This window comes from Capsella rubella, unplaced genomic scaffold, assembly GCF_000375325.1.
Source record: "Capsella rubella cultivar Monte Gargano unplaced genomic scaffold, Caprub1_0 scaffold_2, whole genome shotgun sequence".
Classification (NCBI taxonomy): domain Eukaryota; kingdom Viridiplantae; phylum Streptophyta; class Magnoliopsida; order Brassicales; family Brassicaceae; genus Capsella; species Capsella rubella.
In genome coordinates, this window is record NW_006238922.1 from 2891630 (window position 1) to 2914667 (window position 23038).

At 34.1% G+C, this 23038-nt stretch overlaps 6 protein-coding genes across 6 annotated transcripts; 4 read left to right on the forward strand and 2 right to left on the reverse strand.

Annotated features, from left to right (window-relative positions):
• Positions 1-3169: 3169 nt before the first annotated feature.
• Positions 3170-6505, forward strand: LOC17895133 (uncharacterized protein At4g06598). The gene is made up of 5 exons (XM_006302380.2): positions 3170-3399; positions 4119-4816; positions 5115-5190; positions 5295-5421; positions 5854-6505. Exons 2-5 carry the CDS (start codon positions 4131-4133, stop codon positions 6054-6056), a joined length of 1092 nt encoding a protein of 363 aa, XP_006302442.1. The 5' UTR covers positions 3170-3399; positions 4119-4130; the 3' UTR covers positions 6057-6505.
• Positions 6506-8719: 2214 nt separating this feature from the next.
• Positions 8720-10418, forward strand: LOC17895605 (transcription factor TCP8). The gene has a single exon (XM_006302286.2). The coding sequence runs from the start codon at positions 8903-8905 to the stop codon at positions 10100-10102; it is 1200 nt and encodes a 399-aa protein (XP_006302348.1). The 5' UTR covers positions 8720-8902; the 3' UTR covers positions 10103-10418.
• A 1315-nt stretch (positions 10419-11733) lies between these two features.
• Positions 11734-12599, reverse strand: LOC17894847 (putative F-box protein At1g58090). The gene is made up of 4 exons (XM_023787525.1): positions 12425-12599; positions 12343-12387; positions 11830-12261; positions 11734-11783 (listed from the first exon to the last, which is right to left on the reverse strand). The coding sequence occupies exons 1-4, from the start codon at positions 12597-12599 to the stop codon at positions 11734-11736; spliced, it is 702 nt and encodes a 233-aa protein (XP_023643293.1).
• Positions 12600-12946: 347 nt separating this feature from the next.
• On the forward strand, positions 12947-14101 carry LOC17896585 (putative F-box protein At5g37040). The gene has a single exon (XM_006301626.1). The coding sequence runs from the start codon at positions 12947-12949 to the stop codon at positions 14099-14101; it is 1155 nt and encodes a 384-aa protein (XP_006301688.1).
• A 2969-nt stretch (positions 14102-17070) lies between these two features.
• LOC17894629 (ATP phosphoribosyltransferase 1, chloroplastic) lies at positions 17071-20601 on the forward strand. The gene is made up of 11 exons (XM_023787834.1): positions 17071-17546; positions 18019-18078; positions 18174-18287; positions 18491-18556; positions 18637-18744; positions 18854-18937; positions 19380-19481; positions 19574-19687; positions 19763-19843; positions 19934-20053; positions 20256-20601. Exons 1-11 carry the CDS (start codon positions 17271-17273, stop codon positions 20349-20351), a joined length of 1221 nt encoding a protein of 406 aa, XP_023643602.1. The 5' UTR covers positions 17071-17270; the 3' UTR covers positions 20352-20601.
• Positions 20602-20745: 144 nt separating this feature from the next.
• LOC17894823 lies at positions 20746-22023 on the reverse strand. The gene has a single exon (XM_006301291.2). The coding sequence runs from the start codon at positions 21806-21808 to the stop codon at positions 21002-21004; it is 807 nt and encodes a 268-aa protein (XP_006301353.1). The 5' UTR covers positions 21809-22023; the 3' UTR covers positions 20746-21001.
• Between the last annotated feature and the right edge of the window lie 1015 nt (positions 22024-23038).

Below are 23038 nucleotides of genomic sequence, written 5' to 3' on the forward strand. Positions count from 1 at the left end.
TCTTTTTTTTTGGTTTCAGAGATGAGAGAGAGAGTAAGATTGATATTATAAAGGGCTTTGCTGTTTTGTTGAAGCCTTTGTTTACGCCATGCCTCTATCTATTTTAAGATGTTTTCCTTTAAATTCATTGGGGGATTTTAACTTCTTTTCCAAGTAACATCATCATCTTCCTATATTAGGGTATGTCCACATCAGTGCTAACTCATTTCAGTTCTTGAATTGTTTTTGACTCTGTTTTAGGGTTTGATGAAACAACAAACTCGTCGCACATTTTACAAGGAGTCAAAATTATTTCCTACAATTTTTGGTTTTTGTTTTATGTTTTTACTTTAAATTTATTTAGTTGTTATTCATTCCAAATTTCATGCTGCTATAAAATTTAGTTCACTTTGGCATAGTTCTTTCTCAAACTGATGATTCTATCTCTCTTCTATGTAGCAAAATTTGATTACAAAGGATTTTATCATTCTGAAAATAATAAGATGAATGCAAAATCAGAATTTATTTAGCAAATTTGGTTGATTGCTAATGAACAGTTTATCATCTAAAAAACTAATGTAGTAAAGCATGATCTTCTCTTCCTTTACTTGGAATGAGATGTAAAAATTTACATAGATAATAATTAAGTTTAGAGTTTGCAAAAAGGGCTAAACTCCTCTTTGACAAAGTTTGTTGGACTCGGATTATATGGAATGATTATGTCAAACCACATTATATAGCGCTTGCTATAGATATCATATGGCTTAAATTTATCAATCTGTTCATAAACCTTGACAAATGTTCCTATTGAAAACAAAAGTATATTTGATATTATTGTTAAGAATGCTATGTAATAATTTTAGAATGTTTTTGTATTTTATTTTTTACATCTTTTAATTTTTGGATCAAATTTCTTGAGAATTTTTAGTGTCGGGGTTTCAAAATCGGTGCATAGCTGCAAAGGAGTTGCTCTTGTAAACAACGGTTCTAGTAGATGCTTTTCTGATCTATCCTTAACCGGTTTGATTGTTGTATCCGACGTTTAACTATCCAGTTCCAAATTCATGTATCCGACGTTTTCTCGATCTTCCTTAACCGGTTTGATTGTTGTGTAACCGTTGGACCTTAAGCCCATATCCCTTTAGGATAATTAACAAAAAAATTTTGAACAAATTGATGATGTGGCGCTGATGTGGCGGAAAATAAAGAGATGAAAGGTAACTTTATATATATATAGATTATATATACTCCATGCGTTATAATTTTTGTGAAAAAATCATTTATTTTAGAATAATAAAAACCTAAACAATTATCTATATAAGAACGGAAGGAGTATGTTCTTTGGGTGGTAGCCATCCAAAACAAAAGTTCACTATTTTTAGTTGTCATTCTCTATCACCACTTGGCCACCTTAAAAGCAATGACTAGTTTTCTTGGCCTATGTTAATTTAATTTGCTGCATGCATTTACACATTTGCAACTAGCCTAGTAGTAGTAGCCACTTAAAACGTACATAGTTATATCGTGGCTTGTTTCCCACCATGACTTTTTTAGTCACATACATCTACTATTAGGTATTCGTATTAGCCATGCATGGTGACTAAACCAATACTACTTCTCATTCGTATGTTAACCATGGATTAAGAAGTTCAAATCGAAATTTTCGTGACTCTAAATTAAAGTTACTTAGCTACAGTTTGTGACACGTTTTATATTAATTTTCACTAATCAGTGACACTTTTATTATTTCAAAATTTGTCATACTAATCTATCACTTTTTATCAACATGCCATTGTCTTTTTATAGTGATGGTCTATTTTTTTTGTGTCCCACTTACTATAGATTTTGGATACTAATAATAGAAAACTATTGGTCAAGTCTATGATATATAGATGTAATTATTATTTTAAATAAAGTATAAATTGTTTAGCATATGAAGTGATTAATGATTAGTTAAGACAGTGATTAACAATGGATAATAAAAACATCATAAGGTTGTGGAAACAAAAGGGGCCGCCACAGACTGGATTAAGAACAAAGAAACTTGGATTTTAAATATAAAAAGTTTACGAAAGACATGTTGGAGAAGAAGATTAGAAACATTTTGAGATTTATACATTTTTGTTTTTGTCACTTTGTGGAACCTATAAGTTAGAAAATGTAATAAAAATATTCAAGTTGGCCCATGTTGTTGCACTTTAAGTTAGGTAACAGATCAATTCCAACTCACCAAATGATTATTATATGAAATAAAGAAAAAATTAAAAAAATGGACCATATGCTAAAAAACATGATCTTCGACAAAAGATCCTCTTTTTCCATTTTGTAGTGTTTATGACGTGTAAATATGTAACTAGTTTAATGTCTTTGTCAGTGTATGCTCTTTTGTATATATTTAACATTTTTAAAAGATTTGTAAACCATATAATATATTATTTAATCAAATAATAGATATGCATATTAGAAAATGTAACAGAAATAGATATGTATATGTTTTTAATAGTAGAACTTTGGCTACGGTCTGATCTTATCGATCTAAATGAAAAAAAAAAAATTAAAATATATTTGTAATACGACTAATTCAAATAATTAGTCAAATTTAAATAGGAAAAAAATCACCATATTAAAGAAATATTAACTTAATAAATTTCTTAATTGTAGACTACATTGAACAACTAAATAAAGTTGTAATTAACTATAAAAATAATTAAGAAGTTTTGAACAATTTTCAAAATTAATTTTATGGTATCATCTTTAAAGTCAATCGAATTATCGATTTCTAGATTTTGAAATTGTATTTTAAAATTAATAAACTAGAGGTTTTAAAAAAATATATAAAATGAGAAAATGAAAATTCACAATTAATGAAAATTATGAAAAGAAAACACAAATTGTGTAATGGTTAAAAATGTTATATCAGCTGCTCTCTACAGTGCAATGTTAATTCCATGATTAATTTAAGCTAAACCTAAAAGAAATAGACTTTTCATTTGGCCACAAAAAGAAAAAACTTTTCATTTGTCCCAATTTAAATAAATAATTACTGAACTTTGAAACGCAAATCCGCCCAAATTAAAAACATCTGGGGTAAATTGTAAAATATGATAAAGTATTTGGGAGGATTTTTTAAATACTTAAAGTAAGAAAAAGACAAAAGGTCTTCACTCTTCTTCAGACAAAAGAGAAAGCTTTTATTTTACTTTTGAGGACTAAATTCTCTCAAAATTTCTCTCTATCACCCCTTCTTGGAGTCAAAGAGATTCTTCTCCTTCTCCTTCTTCTTCTTCCTCAGCTCAACGATAAGACAGAGAGGCAAAGAATTTTCAAAAGGAAGATCTCCGGTGGTCTGAGCAAGCCGGAGTCAACAATTTCAACTGCTGTTTCTTGAATTTTCTCCGATTTGGATCTGTCTTCGACTTGGTTAGTTTTGTTCTTCTTGTTTTTGTTGGAACTGGTTACAAGGGAAGACGAATCTGTTATCTGATTGACATAGTTTCTAAAAAAGGAAACTTTTGGATTTTTACTTTACTTTTTATGGATTTTTTTTGATAATTGGATTAGTATTTGATTGCTTGTGTTTACTGTTTGGTTGCTGAGGAATGAGGGGTGATGAAAAAAGATTAGTAATGAGCTTCTATGAGTAACAAGTTTGATTAGTTGAGATATTATTTGTACCTGTATGAGTCTAAAACATGTGTATTATGTTCATCTAGCTTAATGATAAAGCAAACTATATGAATGGGATGAGCTGGTTTTGTTCTGTTCTGGTCTGGTCTATATGGGGCAGCTATAGTGTTGTGCTTCTCTGTCAGCTTTTCTTTTCTAAAAGAAGAAAGAAACATGATATTGCATTGATCTATGTTTTGATGTTATCTTAAAAACGTTTCCTTTAATATATGAGACTATGCGGCTTCTTAGTTCTTTGTCTGTTTTTTTTCTCTCTAAATATGCTTCTGTGTTCTTAGGCCAAGCTGGAAAATACTTTCTTTGTGGGTTTATATAGCCAGATCTATCTATTCTAGTCATCTTTCGATGTTTGCATTTCAAATGATTTAAGTAGGCTGAGTTCTATGTTGTTTTAAACATACGAGATGCTCTTTCGGATTAGTTGATAATGTTTTTTACTGTTTTTTTGGCAGGAAAGAGTGGTAATGGCTAGCTCCAAAGGATCACAGAGTGTTAAAAACTTGATGTACCCAGGAAAGCATGCTTTGCTCCCACCAAAGATCCCATTTCCTAATGTATCAGCATCATATACTGAGTATATTCCTAGTGGTTTGATTGGTTCAAGGCATGGTCAGAAGCTTGGTGATGAGAAAACCCACCACCAGAGGACTTCTTCTGAGAGCCAGTTGGTAGAAGAGCTTCCCTTTTGGCTTGATGATCTTCTCAATGAGCCGGAAAGCCCTGCTCGCAAATGTGGTCATCGGCGTTCATCAAGTGATTCTTACGCATATCTAGACGTGGCTAATGCTACAAACATTAGTTTGACACTCCAAAATGATTTCAGTTATAGGAATACGGTTTCCTCCACTCAAAGAGGGATGCAGGATGCCGCCTTCTACTCTGATGCTAACTTTCAGAAACAGAAGAGTCGACAACGGGATTCTTTGGTGGCTTCTGGAGCTCGTCCTTCTTGGCTACCTTTCACTCGAGAGAATCCTGGCGGGAAAAATATGGGATCATCATATATGTCTCAAGAAGCAACAGTACTATCAGAAAGAAAGAATTACGCTGAACCTCTTTCTCATGACCCGAAAATGTTCTCTTCTGAGGAAAACAACTCCAATCCTCCGCCTGTGACTTATGAAGCTGACAACTCAAAACGAGCCAAACAGTATGAGATCTCTTTACTCATTCTTGAAATATTTACCTATTCATAGCAGTTTAGATTGAGAGATATCCATGCCATTTCCCACTTACTATCATCGGTGGTGAATGACCCAGTCGGCTTTTTGATCTTTTGTGATATGATTATTGATCTCATTGACTTTAGCAGAACTTACATCTTTGAGTAATATTATCATATGTCAGGTACTATGAGATGAGCAATACTGATAGCATTTATGGAACTATAAGTGTTTTTGGACTTTAATTTTTAGTATTACAACTTGGTTAGTTGCTGCTTCGTGCAGGCAATTTGCACAACGATCACGGGTACGTAAGCTCCAGTACATATCTGAGCTAGAAAGGAATGTACAAACATTGCAGGTAAGGCGTCCAAAAAACCTTCCATTTAAAGAGACAGATAGTGAAAATTGTATTAGATTACCATTTCTGGAGAACTGAAGTATGGATTTCTTTTATTTCTATAGGCAGAAGGCTCCAAAGTTTCAGCTGAACTTGATTTTCTCAACCAGCGGAATCTTATTCTGAGTATGGAAAATAAAGCTCTTAAGCAGCGACTCGAAAGTATAGCTCAGGAGAAGCTTATCAAACAATGTAAGTTCTTGCACCCATCTGAAAAAGATTCTTTTAGATTCTCTAGATTCAAACTTCTAACTCTAGTCTGGAGTATTAGCGTGTAAGTATTAGTGATTGAACAGTACCTACCTGACCAACAAGTTTAATAATACGTCTTAGCCATACAAAGCAACCATCTCACACATTTTATATTCTTACATGGGAAAGAGAATTCTATTTTGTAGGAAAGAAGTATGGTAGACTCATAATTTTAGGTTCTTTCTAGACTGAAGTTATGAGTTTGTCATTTTTTGCTAGACTGAATAATACTTATATAAATTTTGTTTAAGTTTCTATTCATCTTATTGTGTTAAAGAACCTTACCAATGCTGTAGTTGTAAACTAATCTAAGCAAGTCTCACACTTGTAGCACAAAATCATACTCATGAGTTCTCTCTCTCTATTATCCAGTGGAACAGGAAGTGTTGGAAAAGGAGATTGGAAGACTACGAGCGCTGTATCAGCTACAACAACAAACTCAAAAACCATCAGCCAGTCGCGGGCGTGCTACTAGCAAAGATCTCGAGTCTCAGTTCTCCAGTCTTTCCTTAAACACCAAGGATTCCAACTGTAGGCGTGACTCTGTATCTGTGATGGGTCAATTCCACTTTTAGTCCACTGGTTCATTAGATCTTGAAGGACTTGGTATTCAAACAATACCATGCCTTAATCTACTGCCTCAAAACCGCAGACGTTTTTAACTCCCCCCGGTTCGTTGTTTTATTTGCTTTCTTATGGTTGACAAGTTAACTCACCAGTGCACCTGGAAACCTTATATTACTTCCAGCAGATGGCTTGCCTGAGGTGGTTTTAGTTCGAAGATCAGACACCTGGACTTCATTTATCTGGGTGATTGTTGTAGCAACTTTGTGATATGGGACAAAAAAATAAAAACACTCATCTCTGGAGTTGTACTATGATGATCTATCTCCACTGTTTGTTTGTTTGTATTTTATGTTACTGGTAAAAATGGTGCATCCCCTTCGAGTGAATGCTTCATGTAAAGTTGATGACATTTTCTGTAATTTCCCCCAAGTGTCAAAGATATTTTGATTGCTTCACATCTGTATTGGTCCTTTTATGCACATCTACAGCTTATTAAATTACTCTTTTGTCAAAGCTAAGTAGTCCTGTGAGTATTTGGTTTGGTTTGGTTTCGGATCATTCGGATATTGAGATTATTTACCCATTAGGTTTTTTTTTTTTTTAATTTCGGTTGAGTCTTGGTTAAATTCTTTTTGATTTCGGATCTTGAACGATAAACCGATCTAGAACTGAACTTTGGATACTTTTCGGTTTTGGTTCTAACCTAAATTTTCATATATTTGTCATATTTCAGGTATTTTGGGATATTTTCAGTGTATTTTTTCTATTATAATTGGATATTTTTGGTTCAGTATCGATCTGGGTATTATGATTTATTTTGATTTTTTTTTATTGGGTTTTTCAGTTTGATTATTCAGATATTTAAATATTTTTAGAATTTATTTGGTTTTTTGGTCTAAAATAATCAATATTTTTAGGTATATAATTGTATTTCAAAATATTATGGATATCCATTCGGTTTTTGTTTCTGTTCGGTACGATTCAGTTTCAAATAGTTTTAGTCATTGGTTTTTAGTCAGTTTTAGTTTGGTTTATGTTTCTTTAATTTCGGTTTTGGTTTGGTACAATCGGTTTGGTTTGTTCGTAGTGCTTAATTCGTTTATCCATCCAATAAAAAAATAGAATTGGGATGAGCTGTCCCCACCTGCCAAAATACGCACGCTTCACTGTCCAAAAAGATGCTTATCCTTCTGTTTTTTTTTTTAATTCTCAATTCGAACAAATCTATTAAACTATACAAAAAAAAAACATGTGTGTCTCTCTTTTACGTTTTTAACATGGAGATGTAAAAGTTGCAAGTTCTACAATATGGATGAAGGGTTGTTACATTTTACAATATGATTTTATTTAATCTTTTTTCTAAAGAGTAAATAAACAAAGAACATTCATTGACCAAGTGGTACAAAAATGTCAGGTGAATCACTTAATTTAACTTCACATGCCACTTATAAAGTCTCATGAGTCATGTCATTTCATCTAAAATGTTCAGTGGTACTACTATTACAGCAGTTTTATTATCCAAATCAAAATTTGAGATAATTATGCTAGTTCTGAGTTTAGAATACTTTTCGAGTATTAAACCATTTGAAAAAAACGGTATTATTTTGAATTTTTGACACGTTCTTACCATAATTAACTGATATAATTTTTTATCTAAAAAATAATGCTTATAAACTTCATTTGCTTCAAATAAAAATCGATGTATTTTTTAATAATAAAATCATCTATTTTAATTTAAATAATAAATTATATAACTTTATTTATACGTTGAAAATATGAAAATAATATCCGAAAAATTAAGACCATATTATTTTCGTATCTTTATCAAAAACATTAATCAAAAAAATTTAACAATAATATTAAGAGAATTTTTGAGAAATACCCCTTTTGGTGTACCCCTTTCTAAAAATACCCTCCTTTTCTATCCATTTTTTAAAATACCCCATTTTAAATATAAAAAAATTATAAAGTTTTATATAGTTTATAAGGTAGTTCTATATAATAACTATTACTGGGAGATTCGATACAAATATTTTAAATAGTTTTAAATAGTTCTAAATCGTTTTTATAAGTTTTATAAGGTTTTTAAAAGATTTTTAAAAGGGTTTATACGGTTTTTATAAGGTTTTTATAAGGTTTTTATAATTTATTTTTACGCTATTTATGAAAGGTATATAAAGTTTTATACACATATAAAAGTAATTTGTGTATATATTTATAAGCTTACACACATATTTGGATAAATTTCAATATTTTTAGTGAGTTTTTTGATAAAGTTTGAAAAGAGGATATTTTTAAAAAGAGGTATATGAAAAGGGGTATTTTTGAAATTTCCCCTAACATTAATCAAAAAGAAAAATTGCTAGAGTGTTTAGTATTTTTAACAATAACATTAATCAAAAATATTTTCCCAAAAAAAAAAAAAACTAAACACTATAGATGAAAATAATAAAACTCACTTTCTTGGTAGATTATGGTTGGGGAAGAGACACTTCTAAACAACAAAGAAAGGTCATCTTAATTAATTTCTCTCCTAATTATAATAATCGTTCACATACTAATAAACTAATCACAATCAACAAATGTTTTTATTTTCTTAATGACGGCAAAAAAACAAAAAATAATAATAATAATTCCGCTGGGTGGAAAAGTCATCCACCTGCTTTTACATCATCAAACCCTTTTCTCTTCGATGTTGTTCAGACGACGAAGAACAAGACAAGAGTCAAAACTGATGAGAAAGACAAGTTCATGAACACGACAACTCCAATCCAATCCTCCATGCCCCTTTCTTCTTCTTTCACCAAAACCTAATTCTCAATTTCACCTCTTTCCCCTTTTCCCCCAAAAAAAAATGGATCTTTCCCGTAACAACAACGACACCGCCGCCGCCGCCGTCACCGGAGGAGCAAGACAACTAGTTGACGCATCTCTAACAATCGTCCCCAGATCTACACCTTTAGAAGACTCAACACTCTCCACAACTACAACAACAACAACAAACTCTGTTACGGCGGCGGCGACTACAACGAAGCGCTCGACAAAAGACCGTCACACAAAAGTAGACGGAAGAGGACGGCGGATTCGTATGCCGGCGCTTTGTGCGGCTAGGGTTTTTCAGTTAACAAGAGAGTTAGGTCATAAATCTGATGGTGAAACTATTGAATGGCTTCTTCAACAAGCTGAGCCAGCGATTGTTGCTGCTACAGGTACTGGTACTATTCCGGCGAACTTTTCTACTTTAAGTGTTTCTCTTCGTAGCAGCGGATCGACTCTTTCGGCTCCTCCGTCTAAATCTTTACCTCTTTACGGTGCTCTTGGATTGACTCATCATCACCACCAACATCAACATCAACATCAGTATGATGAACAAGGAGGTGGTGGTGCTTTTGCGACGGCGCCGCTTTTAGGGTTTCATCATCATCTTCAACAGCAGCAAGCTCCGGTGGAAACGATTACCGACGGTGAGAGTTTCTCGAGGAAACGGTATAGATCGGTTGATTTGTCTAAGGAGAATGATGATCAGAAACAGAATGAGAGTAAGTCTTTGAAAGAATCGGATCCTGCGGCGGCGCCGATGTGGGCGGTTGCTCCGACGAGTAGGGCTAGTGGTGGGAACACTTTTTGGATGCTTCCGGTACCAACTACGGCGGGTAATCAAATGGAGAGTAGTAGTAATAACAACAATAACACGGTGGGTCACCGTGCTCCTATGTGGCCATTTGTGAATTCTGCCGGAGCTGGAGGAGGAGGAGGAGGTGGTGGTGGTGCGACACATTTTATGGCGGGAACAGGGTTTAGTTTTCCGATGGATCAGTATAGAGGGAGTCCACTTCAACTAGGCTCGTTTGTAGCTCAGCCGCAGCCGACTCAGAACTTAGGTTTAAGCATGCCGGACTCGAATCTCGGGATGTTAGCCGCTTTGAACGCGGCTTATTCGAGAGGCGGGAATGGGAACGCGAATGCGGAACAAGCGGTGGAGCATCAAGAGAAGCCGCAACAGAGTGAACATGATGAGGATAGCAGAGAAGATAACTCAAATAGCTCTGAGTAAGAGTTAAGTAAAACAAAGTTCTAATCTTATAAGAGCTAGCATTGAAATTGGTAAGGAATTTAAGCGTTTTTGTAGCGGTTGCGATTGCGGTTGATTGTTCATTGTGAGATTTGTGTGTTGTTTTAGTAGTTTTTTCTTAGACAAGAGTGTGTGTGTGTGTATGAAGGAATTGTTAGGTTTGGGTCCAAATGGATTCTCGTGGGTAGAGAATGTTTTCATTGTATAGTCGAAGATTCTATTTTTCATATTTCATTGTTAAGTTTTTTCCATATTTTTGTAGGACTAAATTTTGCATCTAAACAAAAAGATTTGCATATTTGTTAATCGCAATTCTTGTGTATGTTTTCGGTTTTCCTCAAAACATGCGACTATATTTACGACATTTTTATAACACTTTTGCTAAATGTACTTTGTATAAGAACTAAAGAATGTGAATACTACAACAGTGAAGTATGTTGCTTCATATAATATGGTTTCTAATCACTGTATTATTCATCTCTAAAGACTCAAATCTTAATGTATGTACAAGTATGGTTACTTGAATTGGTGGATTTTTGACTGGTTTTGAGGTAACTTTTAAATTCTATGTTCACAAGTCATATGACTAAAGCTCTGTTTTTAGTTCTTTTGCTTTCTTTGAAGCTCTATAGTTTCTTTCGACAAAGATAGCGATCACAACAAAGGGCATGTTCAGCTATTAATCGTTGCGACAACTATAGCGATTACGATAAAGGCAAAAAAATTATAACTGAGATTCAAAAACAGTCACTTAATAGTGAAGATACAGAGTCGCTGTTATTTTTGGTTATGCCTTAGCTTTAAGATCTTCCTAAGAGCTCATCAATAATAGTTAACTCATCCGTCGCGCACAATAGCCCCGTGTAGTGCCTCTCACTGTTCTCGGCTAACGCACGCCACAGCCCGCAGCTCCTCACCCTACAAAACAAAACAAAAATTAGAGAAGTTACGACCGAAAAAACAGAAACACAAAGTAAAACCACAGTTTAGATGGAGCTAAAGATACATGTGTCTGAATGAATCTGTCTAATTCATTTCTTTGTCGTTTCATTTCTCCGGCGAGTTCTCCTCCGGGAAGCATAGAAAAAGACGGTAAAAAACTGTTCTTGATGATGATTCTCATGTGACTGCTCTTAAGATAATCGAAGACGAGTGGAAACCACATTAGGCAGTGTCTGGAACAACTCGCTCAAATCAATAACTTGCCATAGTGAGAAGTCGGGGGAATCCATTGAGTACTGTCTTTCAACCATGGGTTCCAAACAACGCATCTGACTCAGTCTCTATTATTATAAGATTCACACAAGAAGATATAACCATCCCAGACCCCATAAAGATCATAACTAAGACCGCGTAAACCCTAAACTCTAAACCCGTAATTAAGGAGAACCACTTCATGGCATTACAATACACTTGTAATTCATTCGTAAGAGTCTATTCAATTTTTTATGCACAACACAACATAAGTTAAAACAAAACCGAAGTAGCTAGGCAAAATAAATTTTGAAAATCAAACTAGTAAAAGTTTTATTAAATTGTTATAAATAAATAAAACAAGATAGCGACAAATTAAACTTTGTTCTTCTTCACTAGCTAGCTTCATCGAAAGTCTCTCAAGAAATGGTGATCAAAGTAGGAACATAGACAGAGGAATCAAACATACCACTTCCTCACAAACTCACATACGACTTCATCTTCTTTTGATAAACATACCACTTCCTCTATCTTAATCCTTTTGCACACATCTCCCCTCACAATATAGACCCAAGCTTCTCTAGGTTCTTCGCTATGAAAACACAAAACAAAGCTCTTTCCATAGATGTTATTATCAACGAAGTAACTTGTAGAATTGTTACAAAGTAACATAGGGAAGTTAGGTATTGGCATAGTCATGAACTTAATCCACACCACATTTTCTCCATCATCTTCTCCATTACCAATTTTATTCTTTGTCACCCAAATCTCAATAGCTCTTGTTTCTATGGATTGTTCTAACACTGAAAACCTATCTCCCTTGTAAACCGAGAGGATACGTGTACTTTTTCCCCCCTTACACGGTAGAACACAAAAGACCTTTCTTATCTCTTTCGAAAAATCGAGCATTTGGATGAAACATTGACCAGTTTCGGGATAAGTACAAGCTGTCCAGTACAAATTTCCATTAAGGGAAACCCTAGCATTCCCGCGCGATTCGCTTATGATTTTTGGCTCTTGGTAAAAACTGATATGTTCAGTAACCTTCCACTCATTGGTTGCAAAGTGGAATACTGAATATATATCAGTAACATTAATTAGCCAAGTAACCATTCACATTCCCTATAATCTTGTAACTCTTTTCGTCGTGTCTATTACCACTGTAACCCATGCCCTTGCCATATGAGATAACATCGACGACAATCCATTTAGGCTTTCTCAAGAACGGGTTCAAAACCAAGCCTTCTCCTCCTCCTTCATGAAAGTCATAGATGAACAAAAACATGGTACTTGACTTGCGCAACATAGCAAAACCAAAATACAAAGTTTATAAAGATACTATTTTGGCTCGAATTAATAATAAAATTTGTGTTACATAATTAAAAAATATTGACTCGAATTAATAATTAAAATTTGAGTTAAAAAAAACATTTTTAACATAATAAACTTTATTAATGAGATATATATATATATATATATATATATATATATATATATATATATATATATATATATATATATATATATATATATATATTTTGTATATATATGTATACAACAATACTAGTGGAAAGTATAATAACTTTTTAGGTTTTTTCTTTTACCCTTGCTTCCTTTATGAAGAAAACCCTAATGTCGTCGCCAAGAAAGCTTCCATTAGATGTGGAAGAAGAGATACTTGTTCGAGTTCCACCTCACTCTCTTGTTCGGTTCAGATCCGTTTGCAAAGCATGGAACACTCTTTACAACGACAAAAGATTTGCCAACAAACAGTTGTCTTTCGCTCGGCCAGAGTTCTTGTTAAAGACACATTCCCATATTTATTTAATAAGCGTCGATCTCAACAACGACGATCCAACTTCAAAAGTGACTGATTTATGCTTTGATGATTTACGCGGTCTCGGTTATGATCTTTATGGGGTCTGCGATGGTTATATCTTACTGTGTGATTCTTATAATGAAGGCGGATACGTTGTTTGGCACCCATTGTTGAGACAGACTAAATGGATTGCCTGGAATGGGAAATCTACATGGGTCGAGAGCTTAGGTTACGATGGTAGTAGTCTCGAAAAGAGTTACAAGGTTATTGCGACGTATGATCATACTTATATTAATCCATTTGATGACGACTTTGTTAGGAGTTTTAATGTCTTCAAATTTGCTAGCAATGTGTGGAAAGAAACTTATTATTCCATTTCTTCCCAAGAGTATATGTCAATAGAAGACAATGATAAGTCTAGCACGGTCTCCCTGAATGGAAACTTGTACTGGACAGCTTATTATAGAGTAACGCTTGAGTATTTCATCCGAATGCTCGATTATTCGAAAGAGGTAGTAAAGAAATTTTGTATTCTACCCTTTACGGCGAATGGTAGCCATAACTGTGGCCTCGCGATATACAAGGGAGATCGGTTTTCAGCGTTACAACAATGCACAAGCAGAAGAGTTGTCGAGATTTGGGTGACAGAGAAGGAAATTGGCAATGGGGATAATGGAGAAGATGTGGTGTGGGTCAAGTTCATGACTATTCCAATACCTAAGTTTCCCATGGTTTGCAACAACCGTTCTTCAAGTTACTTCGTGGATCATAATTATGTCTATGGAAAGAGCTTTGTTATGTGTTTTCTTGACAAGAAACCTAAACAAGCTTGGGTCTATATTGTGAGGGGCAAAGTGTGCAAAAAGTTTAAGATTGATCAAGTGGTACGTCAGAAGTTTCAATCATCTGTCTATGTTCCTAGTTTGATCACCATTCCTAATTTGGAGACTTTGGATGAAGATACTTAACCAAGAAGAGGTTATGCTGATCTGGAGACATAAGACATGCTCGATATATATATGTAAGTGGTTGGTTACACACGTTAACTCTTCCAAAAACTCGAAATTTTATTTTTATTTATAGCACATTTATATCTAAATGTTGTCATTATTGGTTGTTACGGTGATATATGAACTGATGATCGATATCACAAGCTATTTCCAGCTCTTTAACTACATCATCTGCCATAATTTTAAATTCTGCAAAAAGAAAAGATAAATAAAGATGTGAAATATTTTCACTCGTCATCTATTGTTTGTAGTAATATACTGAATCTCGATCTCAATCATGCATTGCGATGGTTAAACAACAACATTTTCTTTTCTTTTTTTAATATCTATATTATCATTTTTCCAGCATTTTTTTGAAGAAAATCTTGAAATTGGAAGTTTGAAGTTATTTACAAAGCTATGCCATTGGCATTAATTATTTAGTTAAAATATTAAAAACTAATAATAATCATTTTTAACAAAATCCCTTAATAAATATAATATCATTACTTATTTTTCACATTTTCTCAAATATTTCTCCAAAATCGATCTTATTTGTGTTTAATTTATTTTATTACATAAAACATATGTATAATAAAAACAAAAATTATTTTTCGCATATATTGCAATTTGATTTTTTTAAAACGGACGTATATCACAAAATTTTTTAGCATACGTACAAACGATATAATGAAAGATCTCAACCTTCTAAATTGCTTAGGCAATTCAAGATACTTACTACTGCATGCATCATTATGAATTTGAAGAGTTCATCTGATTTGAGTGCAAAACTAAACAGTGTTTTTCTTGTGTGTTTTGATGCTTCGTTAATGTCATAATTGGCTTCACCAAAGCTGCTTCAGCTTCAGCTATGATTTCATTATCCTTATGACAATTATATTTGCCTTATCAGACGTCATTTTCTTTATGACATTCCTAATTATCTTCTTTTGTTCCAATTGAGATTTTTTTTAAGTAATAACTAACAAGACTCAAGATATTTAATATAAATGGATGACAGAGAAACCCGCCCCATTAGCCTTAAGAATGAAAATGTGAACAAACGATATAAAGATTTGTTCATCCACAAAGCTTACTCGAAACTTCAAAACCAAATTATGAAACACACTCACCTAGAGCTTAATATAGCCTAGTAATAAAACATACCTCTTGCTTTTGCTAGACATTAGCTTTTTTGGAGAACCCCCAAATATTTTATTTCCATTCGTTTTAAGTAAAGATTTAACCAACAAAAATGGAAAAATTCCATAAAAATTCTCCATCTAATTTTAATTTAGAAGTTTAATACTCAATGTTATTCGATTGGAAAGAAAATGCATGATTTATTAAATTTTTGTCTACTAATACATTAAGTATATAAAAACTGTCGAGTCAAACAAACCACTAAACAGACGTTAATCGGATTCCGTATTAAACCGAGGTTAATGGAAGTATACTAAAATTAGGGTTTATCAATCCCAATTCGATTTGGAGGAAATAGCAAAGAACACTGTAGTCTTTTGATAACCCCAATTACCCATGTGTTTAGGGATTAGTGATTCCGTCAACCCCGGTTTAGTGATTCCGTCAGTTCGACTAACATGTGTTAAGCGGTTTGTTCGATTTGATTATTTTTATATACTTAATGTATTAATAGACAACAATTTAATAAACCATGCATTTTGTTTCCAATGAAATAGCATTAGGTATTAAACTTCCAAACTAAAATTAGATGGAAATGTTTTATGAAATTTTTACCAACAAAAATTATTTCATTTTAAGTGATAATTTATTTTTAATGCAAAAACTAAATATATTTAATATTTTCGAGCAATCATATTTTTATTGGTTATATTTATTTTAGTTAATAGTATAAAAATACGTAAATTATATATATATATATATATATATATAATTTGTGTGTAGAAACCTTAAAAAACATGACTTACAATTAAACAAAGGAAAATATATAACATCTCAAATTTCACTTTTATCAAACTTAAAAAAAAAGCACTGAAAAAATAAGAACAATTCTTGGGTTCACCCCTAGGGGTGAACCTATCTCATTCACCCCCTCTAAGTAACCAATCAAAATTAGCCATGTCATCTAATTAAATGAATTAAAATAATTTATCTTATTAATTACAAACTTTAAATTTTAACCAGTATATTATTAACCTAAACTTAAATATAATTTAGTTTATTTATAAAATCTAAACCCTAAAGTATTTTTATCAACCCAAACCAAAATATAATCTTGTTTAATTACAAAATCTAAACCCTAACCACTATTTTGTCAACCCAAACCAAAATATAATTTTGTTTAATTACAAAATCTAAACCCTAACCACTATTTTATCAACCCAAACCGAAATATAATTTTGTTTATTTAGAAAATATAAACCCTAACCACTATTTATAAACCCAAACCAAAAAATAAATTTATCTATTTATAAAATCTAAACCCTAACCATTATTTTATAAACCCAAACCAAATAAAATTTCCTAAATAAAAATCCTACAGAATTTATTTCCTTAATTTGTTTTATTTTATGATTTTAATTTTGATTTATTTTTTAAATAGAAAATGACATGGCACATTATCATATTTTGATTGGTTAATTAAGAGGGGTGAATGAGATAGGTTCACCCCTAGGGGTGAACCCAAGAATTTTTCAAAAAATAATACTCTATTTGGGTTAATTTCATATTAGATAACTATTTTTTTATCATCACTGCATTTATTATATATTTATAATATTATCACCATTCTATTTCTATATATTATAGTTCCACTCAAAATCTACACCGTTATTCTCGTCTGTTCCGCAGTCGCATTCTAACCACAATTGTCCCGTACAATCACCACCGTCCATTTCATCCTTCAATTGTTTTTTCCTCATAAAGCTCTTTCATTTAAATAAACATAAAAAATGAAAAACGCATGGATCAGGCCTTAGTGTAGCATCAAGAATCTTGTAATCAGTATCTCTCTCTGTGTGTCCCCAAGTGTGGCGGCTGCTGCTGTTGTGTGACCTTTCTTTCATCTCAATTATATAATTTTGCATTCTCTTCTCTTTTTTCTCCGGTCAACAATAAAAACTAACCCTTTCAATCTCTCAAAGAGCCAAAGAAGAGAACAACAACAATGTCTCTTCTTCTTCTTCCTACGAATTTACAACAATGCCCTTCTTCTTCATCCACCTTCCCTTCTCTGTCTCCGTCTCCGTCTCCTTCCACCGTCTTCTCTGTCGTCGTACCTCGTCGGAGATGTCTCAGATTGGTTACTTCTTGTGTCTCAACCGTTCCAAGCCCTGTTTCGAATGGTTCTGCTCCAGCTTTTGTTGTTGTTGAGCGAGATCAGATTCGTCTTGGTCTTCCTAGTAAAGGACGTATGGCTGCTGATGCAATCGATCTTCTCAAGGTTTGAGATTTCTTAACTCTCTTCAGTCTCAGCTTGTGTTATAGTAGTTTATAAAGACTGAGACTTTTTCCTCGTAACTGGTTTCGATTGAGACTAGTTTAATAAAAATCTTAGCTTTTTCTGATTCTGTGTTCGTCATGGTTTAAAACTATATGATATCTTTTATGTTTCTTGTTTTTGTGAAACTTTGATTGGTTCTGAGCAATTGGGATCTTTAAAAATTGAATCTTTTGGCTATTTCGTTTGTTGAAGCTCGAAACCGTTTTGTCTTTTAGTTTATTGATCTAACATATTCCTAGACGAGTTGATGATCTCTTTGTTTAACATAAATTTGTATCCTTTTCTCATTCTTGAATCATTTGCCAAAGCTTCATTTGAATTCTTCCCTCTCACTTTGAGTGAAGTGGACATAGTGAACTGTAGTCTCATATCTTGATTTTGACGTTTCCTGTTTGTTACTTCTCTTATGAAGGATTGTCAACTGTTTGTTAAACAAGTCAATCCTAGGCAATATGTTGCTCAAATTCCTCAGGTATGCCATTCGGATAGACTTCAAATATAACCAGAGTGTGTTTTATGGTTTTTGTGTACCATGACTTATATTGGTGATCATTTCATGTCCTTCAGTTACCAAACACCGAAGTCTGGTTTCAACGGCCAAAAGACATTGTCAGGAAGTTACTCTCTGGAGATTTGGATTTAGGTATCGTTGGTCTTGACACGCTTAGTGAATATGGTCAGGTAAGTGATGACTATAACAGTTTTCTCTTCAATAGTTTTGATATCATGTTCAGAATGTAAGAATTCTTATGGTGTGGTTATTATCATTATGCTCATCGTGGAGATAAAGTACCAGTTGATCTTTAGTCTCTTGTGGAGAAAATAGATCTTTCCCTGTATTCTTTATATTTTCTCTGGATTAAGATGTTTGAGTTTTATTCTAGGAAAATGAAGATCTAATCATTGTCCATGAAGCTCTCAACTTTGGAGACTGCCATCTGTCCATTGCGGTATGCTCTAATCTGTTGTGGTTGTGGTTGTCATATCAGTTGTGCAGATGGTTATCTGATTGTATCTCAAATTATCTCAGATACCAAACTATGGGATTTTTGAGAACATAAATTCTCTAAAGGAGCTAGCACAAATGCCCCAATGGAGTGAGGAGAGACCCTTACGCCTTGCTACTGGCTTCACTTATGTATGATGAATTACAGATTCTTCTTTGGTGCGCTGTTGTAATCTAAGATCTCTCAGAGTTCACGTAGCTTCATTGTAATATTTGGGAATGATTCAACTTGTTTTTGCAGCTCGGCCCCAAATTTATGAAAGAAAACGGAATTAAGCATGTGACATTTTCAACTGCAGATGGAGCCCTGGAGGCTGCTCCGGCGGTGAGATTACACTATTTACTTTTAAACCGTATAATCTTTTTTCAACACTAGGTGAAGTTATGCTGTGCCAAACTTATGGATAGAAATTACATCAAATTATGTATAGAAAATACATCAAATTAGGGATAGAAAATACATCAAATTATGTATGAAACTATAGTGTGTTGCTTCTTCATGATTGCGCCTGGTATACTAAGTGTGTTAGATCAATCTGCATGATTGCTATCTTTCACCTTTGTTGTTTGTCTAGTCTGAACTTAGAATTGTTTTTGATTGTGAACGTGAATTTTAACATTTGGCACTAAGGTACTTCTATTCGTTTCGAAAACAAGTGTTAACTGTCATGCTTTGTGGAGGATTTTGTTGTCAGCTAGTAGTGTCCTGATTTCATATCTGACTGTTGCTGTCAGAAGTTGTTGACTCATATGTTCTTATTGATTAGATGGGGATAGCTGATGCCATACTGGACCTTGTGAGTAGTGGGACAACACTCAAAGAGAACAACTTAAAGGAAATTAAAGGAGGTGTTGTGCTGGAAAGTCAGGTAATGTGAAGTTCTTGAATCCATGAACTGTGTTTAGAATCTGTTTGCGACCATCATTCCTGAACATTTGTTTTTTAATTTAAATTTTCCAGGCGGCACTTGTGGCAAGTAGAAGAGCATTGACCGAGAGAAAAGGGGCACTAAACACAGTACACGAGATTCTTGAGAGATTGGAGGCGCATCTAAAGGCGGATGGCCAATTCACTGTATGCATTTGGTTCCTATGATGTTTTTTCCTTATTCACTCCCTCGCTTTCTTTTCTCTAATAACTTCTTTTCAGGTTGTTGCAAACATGAGGGGAAATAGTGCTGAGGAAGTGGCTGAGCGTGTGTTGAACCAACCATCATTGTCAGGATTGCAGGTAATGTTTCAGTAATCTGTATGGTTTAAGTCCTCAAACCTTAGTTGTAAAGTTCTTTCTGATTATTTATGGCTTTCGTATAATGAGCAGGGACCAACAATAAGCCCAGTTTACTGTACAAAAGATGGCAAAGTATCAGTTGACTACTACGCTATAGTGATTTGTGTACCCAAAAAGGCTCTATATGACTCTGTGAAGCAACTGAGAGCGGTTAGTAATCCCTGCAGTTACTTCCATCCTAACGTTTAAATCTTGATTTTGGATTAACGAATACGCCACTCAGAATTCATCCATAGTTGGCGTTCTAAAACTAATTCATGTTTCCACTTTTGCATTGATCACGTTCCAAACAAATGCGTGTTTATCGGCCCCTCTCTTGGTTCTCTAGTCATGTTTAGAAATGTTATTGCAGGTTGGAGGCAGTGGGGTATTAGTTTCGCCTCTGACATACATTTTTGATGAGGATACTCCAAGATGGGGTCAGCTTCTGAGAAACCTCGGGCTTTGAATATCTTGATAAGGAAGATGCATATGCTGAACAATATTAAGAAGACTCTGGTGTAAATCTCTGAGTTATGGTACCATTTTCTTTTCTTTTTCTTTTTCTGCGCACCATGTCGTCCTCCTTGCTGTTGTAATTTTTACCTCTCGTTTCTGTATGGATCGGATCCTATTCGTTGTTGTCAATTCCGTTGGAACAATAAGAACAAGCCTTTTTTATAATATATCTTTACAATAAAGGAACTCATTTGATAATAGTTATCACCTGATTTTCTGTGTTTTGCTAACCTGAGAGGTGTTGTGGTCTCAGAGACCAACTCCTTAGCACACTTTTCAAGTTTCATGTCCCTGTCTACGTATAATATCCACCGTTACGAATGTAGAAGTTCATCTTTGGATCAAGTATTTAATTAGTGGTATAATTAGATTGATAGTGTAATAGTTTTGTAATATAAGAGGGGGATGGGGAACAGACGCTGATGCTTTGCACTCAAAATCCAAACAAATAAAGAATACACAAACACACACAGACACACACACTCAAACACACACAGACACACGTACAGGCAAACACGTAGATATGGTTTTTCATTGCATACATTCATATATATACAGTTGCAGAGTACATAACTTTTCTCTGGATTTTGGGTGTTTCAGCTAAAAGTGCAGGGTGGAAGAGGTTGTGTAAAAAGGTCCCGATATTTCAGTTGATGATCCTTTCTTCTTGCAGAGGAAGAAATTTCCCACAAGAGGAATGATAGGTTTCTTCTTCTTCTTCTTCTTTGTAGTCTTTGCAAAATACCCATCTCTGTCTCCTTTGTTACTTTCAAGAATCTGAGCCAATGAAGGATACTCTTTCTGTATCCTCCTCGTCAGCTCTTTCCTCCTCTCTTCCTCTCCGCTTTCTTTCTCTTTTGTTTCCTTGAAGCTCACTGATTTGGCTATGGCTGCCGCGCTTTTCCCAGCTGCATCAGCCTCTGCTTTCGCCATCTTTGACATATTCTTATGTAGCTCGGCGTTTAAAGTAGCCAAAGCCACCTCTGTCTCTGACTCCCTCTCTTTCAACATCTTCACCTCTGTCTTCGTTTCCGTTATCTCAGCTTCAAGCTTCTTCAAAACATCCATGATCTCTTCTTTTGGACCTTGAGGAGAAGAAGGCAACAAAGAGCGTTGCTTCCATGGAGAAGATGGCAAAGAAGCTGTCTGGCTGATACTTGGACTAGCAATAGGACTTACCAACATAGCAGTCTGGCTGAAGCTTGGACTAGCAATAGGAGTTCTTGGTTTATCAGCCAGGCTGATGCTACGAGTAGCAATAGGACTTGCCAGGTTAGAGTTTAAGGTCTGAGTTTGTGTCGGTAGCACAATCCGTTGGCCAAATATGGCAACAGCTTCTTTAACCGAGCTAAAAGGACGAGAAGTGTCGACATGATTATTTCCTTCCATCGTCTCGTCTATATCCATGGAGGAACAAAAAGATAGAGAAGAAGGTATTGTATTGGTAATGTTGGGTTGTTGGCTAGAATCGGTTTGGTTTCTTTGCTTTTACAGCAAATTATAAACTTGATTACCATTGTGTCAAGGTGAAGACAAAACCATTCTAAGTACTTTTGAAAGTTGACTTGCCAACTACTTATATCTTGTTTCCTCAAATCAATTTAAACTCTCGTCCTAATCTCTTTACAATGTCCAGTATTAGTTAGTAATCAGTAGAAACTCCTAATTAATTGCATGACCAATTATAATTTTTCTTAAGTGTCAATTTTCTATATCATGACAGTGACATATGTGGATAAATTACTTTATTATTTCATATTTCATTCTTTTTTCTACCAAAGAATTGGTGGATTTTATCAATTGTTATACTCTGACAAAGAAATAGATTTCTGAACCAAATTTGAAATCTCACAAATAAGATAAGACACAAACCAAAAAGCAAATACCAAAGAAAATAAAGAACACAATTAAAAAAAGAAAACCAGAGGTATTTCCTTAAAGATAAAGATTGTAATGACTTATGGCTCAAGGAAGCCTTGTTTTTACTAGATTATGCCTATTTTTTTTTTTTTTTGATAACTCAGGAGTGATCCCAAATGCTTTCTAGGCCCAAAGACTAATCTCCTGGGGCCGGAGAAAACCATGTTAAATCTCGAATCCCCGTGGCCAATGCTACTCAAACCTAGGTGGTGGGACTTACCTCCCTTTACCACTGGACCAAGGCGACTTGGTTTCCGCCTATCTTCTTAAGCCTTTCCTTTTCGCCTTTCTAGAGAGTTTTGCGCATTTTCCCTTATACTTCTCATGTGGAACTGAAACTCCCCACTTTAAATCCGTTGTAGTGCATATCTTCTTAAGCCCTTCCTTTTCGCCTTTGTTTTCATCTAAGTTAGCTACTTCCTTAAACGATGCATCCGTCGTTCAAATTTCATTCATACTCCAAGATCCACTGATTGATATCTCATTAACATAATTTTTCAACTTATCTTTAACAACGAAAGCTCAAGAAACAAGTGGACTGTGTCTCGAAACCCTGGTGTGGTTTGACAAACCTGTTTAACAAATCAAAACATATTTATAATTTATAATCACTATACAATAAGAAAAGCCAAACCAACCACACAAATCATAAAGGAGAGAAGCATCAACTCACCTTACACCTAGGATCTTTAATCTCAATAGGATTCAAAATCTTTC